The sequence below is a fragment of the Ceratotherium simum genome, chromosome 30 (assembly GCF_057802395.1).
Source record: "Ceratotherium simum simum isolate JZ-2026a chromosome 30, ASM5780239v1, whole genome shotgun sequence".
Taxonomy (NCBI): Eukaryota; Metazoa; Chordata; class Mammalia; order Perissodactyla; family Rhinocerotidae; genus Ceratotherium; species Ceratotherium simum.
The window spans coordinates 37,758,570-37,776,881 of record NC_141929.1 but is presented as its reverse complement, the minus strand read 5'-3'; the positions used below and the strand labels follow the sequence as shown (position 1 = coordinate 37,776,881).

Here is an 18,312-nt window from a genome sequence, read left to right as displayed (position 1 = left end):
TTGAACTTTTCACTTGTCAATTTTGAATCACGCTCTTAGCAATTTCTATTCTCTTGCTGTTGTGTCTTTACTTGCTCATACTTATAGATTTGTCCGTAGAAGTTTCTTTATAGATAGTAAGAATAGTATATTCTTAATCAGTTCCTAATATTTCTTACCCTCATTTAACCTCATGTCTTCTTTAGTTCTCTATAAATTTGGGGGAGGGGGTGTTGCAAAGTCACTCTTCTTTGAAGATACAGTCAAGTTTTATAGCCCACTATTGTTTCACTGAAAGAGGTTATCACACAAAGCTGGTGGTAAGGAAGGACTCCTGATTGTCATTTCCAGGAAAGGGCCAATTTAAATAAACAACAGAGTATTCCCAGTTCCTCCTTCCCACCTCTTATGGCATTGCTGTCATTCATATCACTTATCCATATGCTATAATCACCCAGTACACTGTTACTCTTACTACTTTAAACAGTTACCTTTTAGATCAACTAAGAAAAATAAAAGGGCTTATTTTATCTTCTTTATTCCTTCTCTGATGTTCTTCCTTTCTTATGCAGATATGAGTTTCTGACCTATCATATTGCTTCTACCTCAAGAATTTCTTTTAACATTTCTTGTGGGCAGATCTGCTGGTGATGATTTCCCTGTTTTTGTTTGTCTGATAAAGCCTTTATTTCTCCTTCATGTTTAAAAGAATTTTGTTGGATATAGAATTCTAGGTTGGTGATTTTTTTCCCAACACTTCCACACTTTAAATATTTCACTTTCTTCTTGCTTGCATTAGTTTCTGAAGAAATCAGTTGTAATTCTTACCCTTATAGGCAAGGTAAGGTATTTTTTCCTCTGGCTTATTTCAAGAGTTTGTCTTTGGTTTTCTGCAGTTTGATTATGATATGCCTAGGCGTACATTTCGCATTTACCTTGCGTGGTGTTCTCTGAGCTTCCTGCATCTGTGGTTTGGTATATGTCATTAATTTTGGAAAATTCTTGGCCATTAATACATCAAATATTTCTTCTGCTCTCCTCTTTCTCCTTCTTCTGAGACTTCAATTATACACATATTTCACACTTTGAAATTGTCCCTCAGTTGTTGGGGGGCTTTTTCCTCATTCTTTTTTTGTCTTTGCATTTCAGTTTGGGGAATTCCTATTGACATGTCTTCAAGCTCACTAATTCTTTCCTTGTCCATGTCTACTCTACTGATGAGTCCATCAAAGGCATTCTTCATTTCCGTTCAGTGTTTTTGATTTCGAACATTTCCTTTTGATTCTTTCTTAGACTTTCCACCTCTCTGCCTACATTATGCATCTGTTCTTACATGTTGTCCACTTTTTCTATTTGAGCCCTTAACACATTAATCATAGTTATTTTAAATTTCCTGTCTGATAATTCCAAAATCTTTGACACATCTGAGTCTGGTTCTGATGTTTGCTTTGTCTCTTCAGACTAAGTTTTTCCTTGTCTTGTAATTTTTCATTGAGCACCAGATATGATGGATATGATGTTATAGGAACTGAGCCCTTTAGTGTGAGGTTTTATGTTAATCTGGCTACAAGGTGGGCTGGTTTAACGCCTGTTATAGCTGTTGGTGCCAGAGCCTTCAAATCCCTTTAGTGTCCTTGTTTTTGTCTTCCTTGTTATCTTGGGTTTCATTAAGAACTCCTCTTTAGATAGTGTCTGCTCTTGAAGCTTGTTCAACTGTAACCTACTACTATTACACTGGAGCAGTGTGTGTGGGGATAAGGTATTGGGGAGGGGAGGAATTCTGTAATTTTATGAGCAAACCTCAGTCTTTCAGTGGGCCTGTGTCCCTGGGATGTGAGCTTCAGCAATGGTTCTTAGTTTTCCATCCACTCCCCCCTACCCCGCTTAGGTGAGACAGGAAGGCTGGAGGGGCTGGTGGAATGAATTGAGGATCTGTGAAATACTATTTCAATGAAGCTGTAAGTCAGCAAAAAAATAAAGCCCCTTAAATTTATTTCACATAAGTATTCAGTACATTTTAATTTGTCTTATAGTTAATCATGTTATAATATTTTCTGATAATGGCTGAAAGTTTTTAACAAATCTCAACAGTATTCTCCCTAGCCCTTTAGGGAAAAGGCTGACCTTGTATTGTTTATCTTCATATCCTCATCAGGGGGTCTGGCCCAATACTTTGAATGCAGTGTCAGTAATTAAAAACACGCACAGAACTAACTAAAATTATTTCAAGGTTCTCAAAGTGATCCTTTAATGTTTATAGCTGGTGGTGGTGACATTTTTCTTAAGAATTTTCTACTTTTTAGGCTGTAGATAACACTGATGGATTTTATGGTAGCTCTGATCTACTATGTAAACTACATCCAAGTTGCAGTAATTATGCTAAAAACCAACAGAAAGAGTTGTGATTTATATACTAGTAATCTGCCTTAGAGTCAAAGCCATTTATTTCACCTTAAAAAAAAAATATGGCTAATGAGAAAACTCTAGTTTATGTGAATAGAGTAAGAAAACACTTTTATGCCTAAAACATGCTTAACAATAAAATAGTACATATCTTTCCTAGGTGTTTTCCATGTAGACATTCCATTTTTCCATTTTAATTGCTAAAATAATTTCTGTTGTTAATGATATACTATATTAATTTTTTTTCATTTAATTTAGGGGTCAATCATGGATATCAGTGGATAGAGATACATATATAAAGGTACTTGTTTTTCATCCTAGGTAATTAGCTGAAAATGTTACTATGCTCATATTAATATTTTCTACCTTAGTCAAAACAACTATATGGGAATAATGATGTTAAAACATTCTGCTCTGAAAGTATATGATAGAAAATAAACCAGTTGCACTTTCAGGTACTGCTCCTGATAAAATGAGTTTAATTCACTGCAACTCTAAACACACTACCACACAATTACTAGATTTCAGATGAAATTGTGAATACTATAAAACTTGAGTACTATCGCTCATTAATCAGAAATGCCTTCATTTTTGGCTCCATAATACATTATCCTTGTACATTATCATATTCCCCTTCTCACGTACACGAATGAGATGAACGAATCAATAAACAAATTGCTTGGCAGCATTGCATAAACTTTTACTAGATAGATGACTGTATTTATTTTATTCCACAAGTTTAGAAAGTGCAAGATGCAAGTGCAAGAAACCAAGGCGGCTATGTCATGAAAGTAAGGTTAAGACTTTTTTAAAAAGGAATTTTGGAACATTGATTCAATAGAATTCTCCTGATATTGTGAAATGAACCATGTTTGACTAATGCCAAGACACACAAGTCTGAGGCTGTTGTGTCTTCCCCCACTCTTCCACTCTACCCCTGCCATTCTTATTTGAGAAGCTAAACCTCAACTGTGGCAACAGAAACCGGCATGGTCAAACTCAGAAGACAAAACTTATAGGCAAGAAAGTTTTTCCCACTAGTTTTTCTCCTGTATCAGAATCACTCAGGCTGAACCTTCCCTTCTGGGAAGAGACTACAGTAGTAGATATATGTTTCCCTATTCTTCCTGGTAAGTATAACTAAAAACCCTAGACACTAGGTGGAGAGATCATATGTGGAGACATTTTTTTCCTGCAGTTTTATTGAGATATGATTGACATACAGCACTGTATAAGTTTAGGGTGTACAGCATAGTAATATGACTTGCATACATTGTGAAATGATTACCAGAGTAAGTTAACATTCATCATCTCATACAGATACAAAAGAAAAAAAAAAGTTTTTTCGTTGTGGTGAGAACTCAGGATCTACTCTCAACAACTTTCAAATTACCACACAGCAGTGTTAACTATAGTCATCCTGTTGTACATTACATCCCTAGTGCTTATTTATCCTGTGACTGGAAGTTTGTACCTTTTGACCACCTTCCTCCAATTCCCCCTCCCCCTACCTCTGGTCACCATACATCTGATCTCTTCTTCTTTGAGTTTGAGGTGGTTTTTTTTTAGATTTCACCTATAAGTGAGATCATACACTATTTGTCTTTCTCTGTTGGGCTTATTTCACTTAGCATAATGCTCTCAAGGTCCATCCATTTTGTCACAAATGGCAGGATTTCCTTCCTTTTTTACAGCCGAATAATATTCCATTGTATGTGTATGTATATATATGTGTGTAAACACCCCCCCCCGCCAACAACTTCTTTATCCATTCATCTGTGGATGGACCCTTAGGTTGCTTCCATGTCTTGGCTACTGTAAGGGGTGCAGATATCTCTTCGATGTACTGTTTTCATTTCCTTCAGATATATTCCTAGAAGTGGAATTGCTGGATCATATGGTAGTTCTATTTTTTAATATTTTGAGGAACCTCCATACTGTTTTTCATAGTGGCTGTACCAATCTACAATCTCACCAACAGCGTACAAGTGTTCCCTTTTCTCCACATCCTTGCCAGCATTTGTTATCTCATCTTTTTGAAGACAGCCATTCTAACAGGCTCAAGGTGATATCTCATTGTGATTTTGATTTGCATTTCCCTGATGATTAGTGACGTTGACCACCTTTTCATGTATCTGTTGGCCATTTGTATATCTTCTTTAGAAAAACGTCTATTTGGATCCTTTGCTCATTTTTCAATTGGATTACTTGTTGTTTTGCTATTGAATTGTACAGGCTCTTTATGTATTTTGGATATTAACCCCTTATCACATACATGGTTTATAAATATTTTTTTTCCCATTCCGTAGGTTGTCTTTTCATTTTGTTGATCACTTCTTTTTGCTGTGCAGAAGCTTTTTAATTTGATGTAGTCCCAGTTTATTTTTTATTTTATTGCTTGTGCTTTAGGTGTCATATCCTAAAAATCATTGCCAAGATCCATGTCAAGGAGCTTTTTTGCTATGTCTTCTTCCAGGATTTTTATGGTCTCCAGTCTTATATTTAAGTCTTCAATCCATTTGAGTTAATTTTTGTGAGTGGTGTAAGATAGGGGTCTAGTTTCATTCTTTTACATGTGAATAACCAATTTTTCCAAGACCATTTATTGAAGTGACTGTCTTCTCTCCACTGAGTATTATTGGCTCCCTTGTCAAATATTAGTTGACCATACATGCAGGGATTTATTTCTGGGCTCTCTATTCTATTCCATTGGTCTATGTGCCTGTTTTTTTTTTTTTTTTTTTCAATTGAGGTCATAATAGTTTATAACATTGTGAAATTTCAGTTGTATATTATTATTTGTCACCATATATACATATGTCCCTTTACCCCTGATGCCCACCCCCCAACCCCCTGCTCCTCCGGTAACCACTAATCTGTTCCCTTTGTCCATGTTGTGTATCTTCCACATATGAGTGAAATGATACAGTGTTTGTCTTTCTCTGTCTGGCTTATTTCACTTAACATAACACCCTCAAGGTCCATCCATGTTGCTGCAAATGTGACAATTTTGTCTTTTTTATGGCTGAGTAGTATTCCATTGTATATATATATACCAGCTCTTCTTTATCCAATCATCAGTCGGTGGGCACTTGGGCCGCTTCTACATCTTGGCTACTGTGACTAATGCTGCAGTGAACATAGGGGTACATAAGTGTCTTTGAATTGTTGATTTCAAGTTCTTTGGATAAATACCCAGTAGTGCGATACCTGGGTCATATGGTATTTCTATTTTTAATTTTTTGAGAAATCTCCATACTGTTTTCCATAGTGGCTGCACCAGTTTACATTCCCACCAGTAGTGTATGAGGGTTCCCTTTCCTCCACATCCTCTTCAACATTTGTTACTTTTTATCTTGGTAATTACAGCCATTCTAACAGGTGTAAGGTGATATCTCAGTGTACTTTTGATTTGCATTTCCCTAACAATTAATGATGGTGAACATCTTTTCATGTGCCTGTTGGCTATCTGTATATCTTCTTTGGAAAAATGTCTGTTCATATCATCTGCCCACATTTTGATCGGGTTGTTTTTTTTGTTGTTGAGTTGTGTTGAGTTCTCCATATATTTTGGAGATTAACCCCTTGTTGGATACATGATTTGCAAATATTTTCTCCCAGTTGGTGGGCTGCCTTTTCATTTTGTTCCTGGTTTCCTTTGCCCTGCAGAAGCTCTTTAGTCTGATGAAGTCCCATTTGTTTACTTTTTCTTTTGTTTCCCTTGCCAGAGTAAACATGGTATTTGAAAATATCCTTCTAAGACCGATGTCAAAGAGCATACTGCCTATATTCTTTTCTAGGAGTTTTATGGTTTCAGGTCTTACCTTCAAGTCTTTAATCCACTGTGAGTTAATTTTTGTGTATGGCGAAAGATAATAGTCTACTTTCATTCTTTTGCATGTGGCTGTCCAGTTTTCCCAACACCATTTATTGAAGAGACTTTCCTTTCTCCATTGTATGTTCTTAGCTCCTTTGTCGAAGATTAGCTGTCTGTAGATGTATGGTTTTATTTCTGGGCTTTCAATTCTGTTCCATTGATCTATGTGTCTGTTTTAATGCCAGTTACATACTGTTTTAATTACAACAGCTTTATAATATAGCTTGAAATAAGGAACCGTGATGTCGCCTGCTTTATTCTTCTTTGGAGACTTATTTTATTTTTTTTGCTGAGGAAGATTCGCCCTGAGCTAACATTCACGCCAATCTTCCTATATTTTGCATGTGGGTTGCCGCCACAGCACGGCCGCCGCCTAGTACAGGTCCACGCCCAGGAACTGAACCCGGGCTGCCAAAGCGGACCGTGCCCAACTTAACCACTAGTCCATGGGGGTGGCCACTGGAGACATTTTTGATTGTCATGACTGGGGGGTGTTACTGGCATCTAGTCAATAGAGGCCAAGGAAGCTGCTAAGCACCCTATAATAAACAGAGCAGTCCCCACAACAAAAAATTACCTGGCCCCAAACGTCAATAGTGCTGATTTGAGAAATCCTGACATAGACTATAAAACTCATGAATATTCAGTCGGCAGGCACTTTACAGCAGTGCAAACAGAAAGATGAATTAGGAAAAGATTTGAACATTGAGGAGCTTATATTTTAAGGGGAAGATGGGAGAGGCAAATTTGGATGGTCCTGGGTTCATTTTCTCCTACCTTTTGATAACTTAGGAGGGAGCTGGCTCAGCAAGTCAGTTAGATCAACAAAAGAACGGGCTAATAACTGAAGCTTAGCTCCAGAGGCTCCTCCTTTCTAACAAGGTCATTTTCCTTAACCAGGTAGCTCTCTTTTCATCTAGATATTCCCCGTTGTCTTCCAATATCCATATAAATTATAAAATGCCACAGATCATTTTACATTTCCTGGACATTTTATCTTCTGCTGGAGTATTTCCCAAGGTGCATCCCACTACAGTTGATTCAAGTGTGCCTTACTGCAAGACAGTGAGAGGACTGCAGCCCAGGCATTCTGCTGTTTTTCTACCTGTCATTTCTCATTAAACTTTATTTTACTTTTACATTATTGGCACAAATGATGAGTGTGTGAATACCTCCTTTGCACAACAGTCAGACAAGTAAAGAAATAAAAGAACTATGAGAAAGATAAACAAATGTTAACAAAAATAGAAGCTATCAAAGTATGAAAGTATTTCTCTTAGCTAAGTTATTGAGTTTATTGAATATCTGCAGAAGCACTTTAGGGGGGAAAAAAGATGATATGTACCTTAGAATATACTCTGAGCTTGTAAAGTCACATAGTTTTAAAGTGTCTACTGGATTGGCTAAGGCAACTAATGACTCAAAGACTTTCAGCCTGTGAGAGCATAAATTAGTTGTTTTGAACTTTTCATGATGGCAGCTGGTTAGTAAGGGTGCATCTTCGGCAGAGTTCTATAGGTGTGGTTGACAAGTTTTAGCTATGACAAGTGGGTGTCACAAGTCATGATAAGCTTTTTTGAGGATAAAAAGGCTAATGATGTCTAAGTTAAACAAAATTACATTTCTAAATGGGACCAGAGAGTCTTCTTAGAATCACCCTCATATATTTCCTTAGGGCTTTTTATTTTTATTTTTAATTGTGGTAAAATACACATAACAAAATTTACCATCTGTGATGGTTAATTTTGTGTCAACTTGACTGGGCTAAGGGATGCCCAGATAGCTGGTAAAACATTAGTTCAAGGTGTGTCTGTGAGGTGTTTCTGGAAGAGGTTAGCATCTGACTAAGATCTCCCTCACCAATGCAGGAGGCATCATCCAGTCCTTGAAGAGAGCCTGAAGAGAACACAAAGGCGGGGGAAGGGTGAGTCTGCTCCCTCTGCTTGAGCTGGGACATCCATCTCCTCCTGCGCCCAGACATTAGCTCCCCTGGTTCTCACACCTTCAGACAGACTGAATTACACCACCAGCTCCCTGGTTCTCCAGGAAGACTCAGGAGACTTCTTTGCCTCTATAATCGCATGAGCTAATTCCTGTATCTCCAGATATATGTACATATATGTGTGTGTGTAGACAAATCCTATTGGTTCTGTTTCTCTGCAGAACCCTAACACACTATCTTAACCATTTTTAAGTGTACAGTTCAGTAGTATTAAGTACATCCACATTGTTGTGCAACCGCCTCCAGAAACTATCCATCTCCAGAAATCTTCATCTTGCAAAACTGAAACTCTGTACCCATTAAATAATAACTCTCCATTCCCCTCCTGTCCTACTCCCTGGCAAGCACCGTTTTACTTTCTGTATCTATGAATTTGACTACTCTAGGTACCTTATATAAGTGGAATCATACGGTCTTTTTGTGACTGGCTTATATCACTTAGCATAATGTCGCATGTGTCAGAATTTCCTTCCCTTTTAAGGCTGAATAATATACCATTGTAGGTATATTCCTCATTCTGTTTATCCATTCATCTCTCAATGGACACTTGGTTGCTCATACCTTTTGGCTATTGTGAATAATGCTGCTATGAACATGGGTGTACAAATATCTTTTGGAGACCTCGCTTTCAATTCTTTTGGGTATATACCTAGAAGTGAGATTGCTGGATCATACAATAACTCTGTTTAATTTTACGGGAACTGTCATACTGTTTTACATAGCAGCTACACCATTTTACACTACCACCATATCTTAGTCTGTTCAGATTGCTATAACAAAATACCACTCACTGGGTAGCTTATAAACAACAGAAATTTATTTCTCATAGTTCTGGAGGCTGGGAAGTCCAAGATCAAGATGCCAACATGGTTGTGTTCTGGTGAGAGCCTGCTTCCTGGTTCATAGCCAGTGCCTTCTCGCTGTGTCCTCACATGGTGAAAGGGGCAAGGGAACCCTCTAGGGCCTCTTTTATAAGGCACTAATCCCATTTGTGAGGGGTCTGCCCCATGACTTAATCACTTCCCAAAGGCCCCACCTCCTAATACTATCACATTGGGCATTAGGATTTCAACATATGAATTTTGGGGGGACATAAACATTTAGCCTATAGCACATCAACAGTATCAACAGTACATGAGGGTTCTAATTTTTCTACATCCTCACCAACACTTGTTACTTTCTGTTTTTTGGATAGTAGCCATTCTAATGAGTGTGAGGTGGAATTTCATTGTGAATGTGAGGTTGATTTGCAGTAACCTAATGACTAATGATGTTGAACATCTTTTCATGTACGTATTAGCCATTGGTATATCTTTTTTGGAGAAATATCTATTCAAGTCCTATGATCACTTTCTAATTGTTTTTGTTTTTCTTGTTGTTGTTGAGCATGCCCGTATGATTTAAGAGTTCTGCTTGAGGCAGTATCTAAGTGCTTTCTTATTATATTTCATTTAATAGTTACAACTGCGTAGCAGCCTTTCAAATAACTACTCATTCACAGGGTAGAGCATGAAAAGAATTAATGCTAGGAGAACATTAAAGAATATCAATTAGCCTGTATCAGTGAAGGAATGGCAGACATTTAAAAATGTTAATTACCGTACAAGGTTTTAACCTGTATTCTTTTTGTTCTTAATACTCAGTTTTCTAATCTGAAAACTAAGCCTGAGTTTGCCAGTTTTGTGGAATAACCTTCTTGCTCTGTTTTATGGCAAGAAGTCCTTCAGACCATTAGTGCCTCCTTCCCTAAACTACTTGAGTGTATTAAATGGTATCTTCCTCGGTGAGAGAGAGAATTTAATTCTTAATAGTGAACATCCATTCTGTGTTATCTATTAAATTATTCAGATATCACTAACAAATTCTAAAATATTTATTGATTAAAGAACAAGTGATTCCTATTACCTCGTTTAATATAAAAAAATAACAATAGCCTCATAAAAACATTTGGCAGAGAACACTATTTGGTTCTTAGTGTTCTCCCCCATGAGTCAGTATTCTATTTTTTAACTTTTGAATATAAGTAAACTGTTATTTCTGTTTTGTATAATAAAACTACCAGTACTATGTATTATGGAAAAACTTTTAGAAGTAGTTCTGCTTACATGAAAAAGGCTTAAAGATACTAAAAGTAAGATAGTCAAAAGGACACATTTAATAAAACAAGTAGTTCTGCTTACATGAAAAAGGCTTAAAGATACTAAAAGTAAGATAGTCAAAAGGACACATTTAATAAAACAATCTATTCATACATTTTAATTGTAAATATGGTCAAGTTCTTGGATTAAAATGACTAAATTTAATTATAGTCTCAACTGTTAAAAATGTAACTTCTTTGGTGTTAAATGAAGAATGTTAGAAATATGAGATGTTTTGGGGCTGGCCCAGTGGCGTAGCAGTTAAGTGCGCATGCTCTGCTTCGGCGGCCCGGGGTGTGCGGGTTTGGATCCTGGATGCACACCGATGCACCACTTGTCAAGCCATGCTATGGTGGCATCCCATATAGAGGAAGATGGGCACAGATGTTAGCCCAGGGCCAATCTTCCTCAGCAAAAAGAGGAGGATTGGCATCGGATGTTAACTCAGGGCTGATCTTCCTCACACACACACACAAAAAAAATATTAGACGTTTTAAGGTGAATCTATTGTCTTCTTCAGATTGTATTAAGAAAATGGAAATCTATCTTCATCTAAATCAAGGAAGAAAGAAATGCAAGAGCAGAACACCAGGATCATAACTTTAACTTACTGTATTGGGAAATTTTCTCTTCTATCTATCAATATATGTTCTATTATGACACTACAGTATTTTTTTATTCTTGTGTATTTTAATTTTAAAAACTTCATGCAATATATGTAGCTGACAGGAAATTTTACACCTAATACTATAAATGGGAATATCCATGTAAAATGCTTTGCACAGTGCCTGGTCAAAGTAAGTACTAATCACTGTTGGCTACTATTATTACTTAGGAGTAGCCCTCAAGTCTTTGGTCATAAAAAATCATGATGATATCCCTCAGGAACAAACATCAAGCAATGTGTTAGAATCACTGGGTTGACAGACTCTTTTAACTATCACTCAACTACTAAATAAATAAAGTAGGATCAGCAACCTCCCAGAAAGCCAAGGAATGTACTCATTATCTAAGTGTTGTTTCTGAAATCATTATAAAAAAACAAGATCATGAAGTACAAAAATCATAAGTCTAAAGCAATAAAAAAGAAACAGAAACATCATAAAAAAGCAGTTTGTGTTTGTTAAATTGTAGTCATCATTTCACTTTACATTGTTACCATGGTTTAAACAGAAATGAAACAAAGACTGTTAAGGATAACTTACTCTTTTTAGGATACCTCAACCTTCCACAAGATGACATTTAAAAATACTGGAGTAGTGTTAAGAACGTGTAGGTTTTATAGTTAGGCAGTTTTGAGTTTTAATCCAGCTCTGCTAGTTAACAGCTGAATGACACAGCCAAATTACTTAAGCTCTCAGAGCCTCAGTTTGCTCAGCTGTAGAATGAGGGCTGCCATACAAGGATACTGTGAAACTCAATGAGCGAACATGTAGTGAGTCTGGAATAGTGCCCAGCACAAAGTAGGGGCTTTATAACTATAATAAACATCCACAGATCTATTAATTTTAATTCTATTTTTATGAACTATTTCCACTACTTTATATTAGATTTGAAAAAAATCTGCTTATAACCAGATATGAATGGTTATAACTGTTCATATAACTGTTACTATGATCTACTTTGGTTAAGCTTTCTGCTCAAGTTTTCCGTCTTAAATCTTATTTTAAAGAAATGGGTCTTAAATGGGCAAAAGACCTGAACAGACATTTCTCCAAAGAAGATATACAGATGGCCAACAGGCACATGAAAAGATGTTCAACATCATTAACTATCAGGGAATTGCAAATCAAAACTACAATGAGATCTCACCTCACGCCGGTCAGAACGGCTATAATTAACAAGACACGAAATAAGTTTTGGAGAGGATGTGGAGAAAAGGGAACTCTCATAGTCGACTGGTGGGAGTGCAAACTGGTGCAGCCACTATGGAAAACAGTATGGAGATTCCTCAAAAAATTAAGAATAGAACTACCATACGATCCAGCTATTCCACTGCTGGGTATTTATCCAAAGAACACGAAAACACCAATGTGTAAAGTTACATGCACCCCCTAAAGTCACTGCAGCATTATTCACAACAGCCAAGGCTTGGAAGTAACCTAGATGCCCATCAAAGGATGAACGGATGCAGAAGATGTGGTATATATACACAATGGAATACTACTCAGCCATAAGAAACGATGAAACCCAGTCATTTGTTAGAACATGGATGGACATTGAGGGTATTATGCTAGGCGAAATAAGTCAGCGAGAGAAAGTCACATACCGTACGATCTCACTCATAAGTAGAAGATAAAAACAACAACAAACAAACACATAGAGACAGAGATTGGACTGGTGGTTACCAGAGGGGAAGCGCGTAGGGAGGGGGGTGAAAGGGATGATTAGGCACATGTGTGTGGTGATGGATTCTAATTAGTCTTTGGGTGGTGAACATGATGTAATCTATATAGAAATTGAAAAAAAAAATAAAGAAATCGAAGACTTTGTACTGATCTTATGTAAACATTCAACAAATACTTGGGTGTTCTAGAATGGGAAATGCACATATAAACAAAATTAGGTATAAAACCAGTCCTCAATGAGTCTATAGTCTCAGGGGAGATAAGACAGAGACATACTTTTGATACAAGGTAGAGTGTGGCAGGTGTTGTAAGAGAGGTACCACATAAAGTTCTATTGAGATTTGGTGGGAAGAGAGTTTATTTCCCGTTTTGGGAGTGGGGTTAGTGAAAGAATGATGGGATAGTGCTAGTATTGTCATATTTGAAGTTCTGAGATGTAGGGATGGGGAAGAGGTAGACATTGAAAGGGCAAACAAAGGCATTGATCTTGGAAGTGGAGAAAGCAAGACATACTGGAAATGAAGCTGGGTATGTGTAGGATACATAAAGGGAATTAGGGATAGATAAGCCTGGTAGATAATTTAGGGTTCAATTATGGAAGTCCTTGATTCTCAGGCAGTAGGAAGCCACTTAGGGATATAAAAAGAGCTGTGCTTTAGAAAGATTAATTTCTACAACTAGATTTCTAAGAGATCTCAATATTCTAGAAGCTAATCTCTGATGTTACTTCAGACAATTGTTATCTAAATTTGCAATGAGCAATGTCAGGGATTACGGAAAGATGAGAAAATACTGATCCATGATTTAGGTCTTTGTGGGAGCAGTGTGGGGAGCTGGAGGCATTATGCTGAGTAGGCACAATCTAATTATGGGTCTGTACAATATATTTGCTGTTTGTGGCTTTTAATTCTCCTGTTGTTTTTTTGGTCTAAAACCTCAAGATTAATAATGGAAAAAGCATACGAGAGAATAAAAATTTAGAATTTGTTTCAGGGTAGAGCTAGCTTAAAAAAGTAAATACCTATGAGTAAATTGCTAAAAATAAAATATGTAATTAAATCAGTATATCTCTTCTTTAAATTTACTTTTTTGACTTTACCTGATACTGTATTTCTAACAAATTTAAGATAGGGAGTGGTGAAAAATTAATTAGGGAGATGCAGAATTTAGTTTTTCTTCAAATACTACTCTATTTCAATTTTAGACTCAACTTATTCCTTGTATTGGCAATATTTTATTTACGTATGCATGAGAAAATCATCTCTAGAATTTTATTTCATTCTTGCATTTGTTCAATGTGTACTGAGTGCTTCCTGTTACAGACATTGTATACATAAAATATTAGTGAATTTCAACTTTTATTGTAGCATATAATAGCTTTCTATGGTTTGTGTTGTGCATGAAGTTAGAGGAAAACATGGATACTGAAAATAGTTAAGTCTTTAAGTACGATTAAGGCAATGAGAAGGAATACATCAGTGGTATTACTGGGTGACAAATGAGATTGTAATCAAATTCCTTTGGACCAAATATACTTGCACAGTAGACAGGGTTTGTTGAATTATTTACAACTTGTGGAATGACAAAACATTTGCTAAAGACCAAAGAATAGACAAATTATATTCTTTCTCCCACTTTCTGTTCCCAAAGTCGTTGTTATTGGCAGTTTTTCTTTCAGTAATAAGATCTGTATAGACTTAGTAATACTATATTAGAAATCAGTTTGTAAATAGAATTTCATGAAGCAAATCTTTTGTTTTTGCTGGCACTATAATTTCTGGTTTTCTTTCTTTTGATTTTCCAGAATATGACTGACTCATTTGCATCTGTGCAGATGGGATTTCTAATTGCGAACAGCTGAATAATTTGCAAACTTTCTTACAGTTTCTCAGACTTTCTGTATTTCTTGTAATTCATTCATTCATTCACTTATTCAATGCTTGTAATTATATCAAGAGGATATATCAATTACTGCTTAGAGTTATTCCCTATCTTCCCTCTCGCCCTCTCTTTCATTTCAGTGAAAGAAAATCACCATCGCTAGCCAAATCCCCCATCCTTATCTCTGTTTACTTTGGTATTCCTGCCAGATCTTTGGTTGATGCGAGATTAAGGTAAGGGAATGATTCCTCTTGCAAGAATTCATTCTTTCAGAGAAGAATGTCACGGATAATCCAGGAGGGCATAACAACTCTTGCCATTTTCCTTTGTTATGAATTATGATTTTTGACACAAAAATATGCCCAATTAATTATTGCTCAAGCTAAAATTTTTGGCTGAACTATGAGTATGACAATTTAAAATGTGATGAGTGGTTAAAATAAAATGATTCAGGACTAAAAAAACTCTAATGAATAGTTACATGTGGATAAATGCCACATGACTATACTTTGAAGATAATTTCACAAAATATATATGTGAGAAATGAACATAAAGAATAAAATGTTTTTTGACACTGGAAGATGTAATTGACAACTATTGATTAAAAAGAAGAAATCTGAACCGTTGTAATTAAAATTATAGAAAGACAATGTGATTATATGTTACAACAAATCCTTTTCCTCAGTAATCTAATGTTTTCCGTCAATATGAATTTTGTTATACCTTAATCCAAATGCTTCTCTGCCCTTAGACGTGCCGTTCTCTCAGCCTGCCATACATTCTAACAGCTCTTATATTTGAGGCATGTGTTGAAGAGTGCATAGAAGGTAAGTGTTACTTATGTTTTTCTCAGATATGTTAACAAATAGTAACCTCACAGGACTAAAGGGAAATAATTTTCCCTTTAGATTTAAATAATAGGGCCAAATAATAGGACCAAATAGGTAATTTAAGCAGTAGAAAAACAATTTTTGGTCTAATAATGTTATTATTCACAAATAACCAACAACTCACTAGTTCACACAATTTTGCCAACATGCCTCAATCTACTAAGTTTATATCAAATATTGTTTGGGGACTATGGATCCCCATTGCAGATCTCTGGCTAATCTAAAAGAGTAGTAAACAAAATCCTAGATTCAAAACCAGAGGAGTTTAGCTCCTAAAATACTCATGATAAATGTAGTTAATTTTTTTTGATCTGTTAGGAACTATCAGTTATTTAGAAAATCAATGACGACTCTGTAATGTAACCCTCTAGTAACATTTGACTATTCAGGCTTTGCTAGGAAGGAGAATAAGACCACAGAGTATTTGGTAACAATGATAAGATCCATCTATAAGCAAAACGATAATTAGGCCAGGGCTCTTTTGAATAACACCAAGGCTTGTTATTGTCTCTGGCAGTAGCTTTCAAACTTTTTTGACCACAACCCACAATAAAAACTACATTTTATGTCATCACTCAGTAAGAAATACACACAAACCCCTAAAATAAAACTTTTATGAAACAATATTTAACATTATATTTGTGGTGTACTCTGATATTTTCTATCGTTCTCTTTTACTCTATTAAATCAAAAGTCCTCATCATAAGCCACTAAATTAATTTCATGACCCATAATGAGCAGTGACCCTTAGCTGTTCTACAAGAAAACCAGAGTTGTAGCTTCTGAAACACATAAGCGTGCGGTCACTCTCTTCCTAGAGTGGAAAGTTCTCTCCTGGTGGGGCTGGAGGGGTGGGAAGGTATGATTTAACAAAGTAATATTTCTTTAGACTTCAACATGCTTAATATTTAAACTAGGAATTTTCATCCTTTTAAGATTTGGGGCAGGTTTTTCGTAACAGTACTTCCTAAATCAATTAAATAAAGTGTCACTTCCCTGTTTAGAACATGTATTTATGCATGAAATATAGTGTACATATAAAACATTTTAATATATTTACTATTATTTATTATTAATTTATTTATTTATTATTTTTTTTTAAAGATTTTATTTATTTTATTTTTTCCCCCCAAAGCCCCAGTGGATAGTTGTGTGTCGTAGCTGCACATCCTTCTAGTTGCTGTATGTGGGACTCGGCCTCAGGATGAACGGAGAAGTGGTGCCTCGATGCGCACCCGGGATCCGAACCCGGGCCGCCAGCATCGCAGCACGTGCACTTAACCACCAAGCCACAGGGCCGGCCCTATTAATTTATTTATTAAATTAAAAGCAAAATATAATCAGGGTAGTAAACTAAAATGCGAAAAACATATAAAGAAGAAAATCCTACAACCAAGAGATAATCATAGTAACATTTCTTTTTTTTTTTTGTTCCCCCAAAGCCCCAGTAGATAGTTGTATGTCATAGCTGCACATCCCTCTAGTTGCTGTATGTGGGATGCGGCCTCAGCATGGCCAGACAAGCAGTGCATTGGTGTGCGCCTGGGATCCAAACCTGGGCCGCCAGTAGCAGAGTGCACGCACTTAACTGCTAAGCCACAGGGGCGGCCCCCAATAGTAACATTTCTATATGTCATTTTGTTTTTATATTTTTCCTACACGTAGGTACACTTAAAAACACACACACAATCTGGATTATATACGCAGATGTGCCTCCCTCCCAAATGTTATGCCATAAACATCTGTTCACTTCATTAAAAATTACTTTAAAATATTCTGTAGACTAGAAATTATTATAAAATGGCATAATTTATTAATTATTTCTCTATTGTTGGACATTTGGATTTTCCCAGTTTGCTACTGCCTTTTATTTTTGTTCACGATTTTTTACCAGGAAATTTATGCATTCATTTGATTTGTGAATTCAACTTCATTTATCTTTTTGGTAGATATTTTCTCCTTTGCTTTTAGACTTACAAATTCCTTCCCAATCCAGGGAAGAAATAAATACTTAATTTACTAAGAATAAATCCAATGTTCCATTATTGTTTTGGGGTAGACTAAAAAGAAATCATGCTAAGGAAATAATCTTCCATTCACTTAAAAAAATAGTAATGGGTAGTGAATATTGCTGAATGGATTTTCAGCATCTAGTAAGATATCCTACTAGGTGCCAACATCTGGTTTGCAGTAGAAGTTCAGTAAATATTTTTTTTGAATGAATCAACAATCACAGATTTAAAAAATATTTTCTACATCTAATTTTAATTAAACTAATAGTTTTGATATGCTTTGATTTGCTACAAAATTTATCTTTTTTAAAAATTAAATTAAAAGACTGAAAGTAGTAAATAGTTACAGAAATGTGCCAAGTAGGAAGTGAATCTCTTGAAATCTTGCTCCCAGATAAACATTAACAATTTGATGAATATTCTTCCAGATTTTTTTCTATGAAGTGAGAATTATTCATTTAATTGCACAAAAAATATATGCACAAAGATCTTTACTGTTGTATTATATTGAAAAAAATAAACAACCGAAGACTGTCTAAAGTAGTTATTGTATCACCATACAAAACAATCCCAAAACAAATCAGTACTAGCTATATGAACAGACATGGAACGATTTACACAATGTATCATTATATGAAAAAAAAAGAGGAAGACAGGGCTTAAAAAAATTGATCTATTGTTATGATAATAAAGAGATTTTCCCCCATTTTAAACCATCAGTGCATTCCTGAGATAATCACCTACTTGATGGTATTAAGTAAGCAATTCTTTCAAAATACAGA

General features: G+C 35.8%; 1 protein-coding gene across 3 annotated transcripts in view; it reads right to left on the bottom strand.

Annotated features, from left to right (window-relative positions):
• Nucleotides 1-18,312, bottom strand: part of ITFG1 (integrin alpha FG-GAP repeat containing 1) — a 265,929-nt gene that overhangs the window by 34,920 nt on the left and 212,697 nt on the right. Inside the window, exon 15 of one of the 3 annotated variants that reach the window (XM_087420313.1) lies at nucleotides 7,939-8,155. The exons of the other annotated variants lie outside the window; for them this stretch is intronic. Coding sequence (XP_087276439.1) covers nucleotides 8,010-8,155 — 146 coding nt within the window. The 3' untranslated portion in view covers nucleotides 7,939-8,009. Of the gene's footprint in view, nucleotides 1-7,938; nucleotides 8,156-18,312 lie in introns of those variants that run through there. 3 annotated transcript variants of the gene reach the window in all.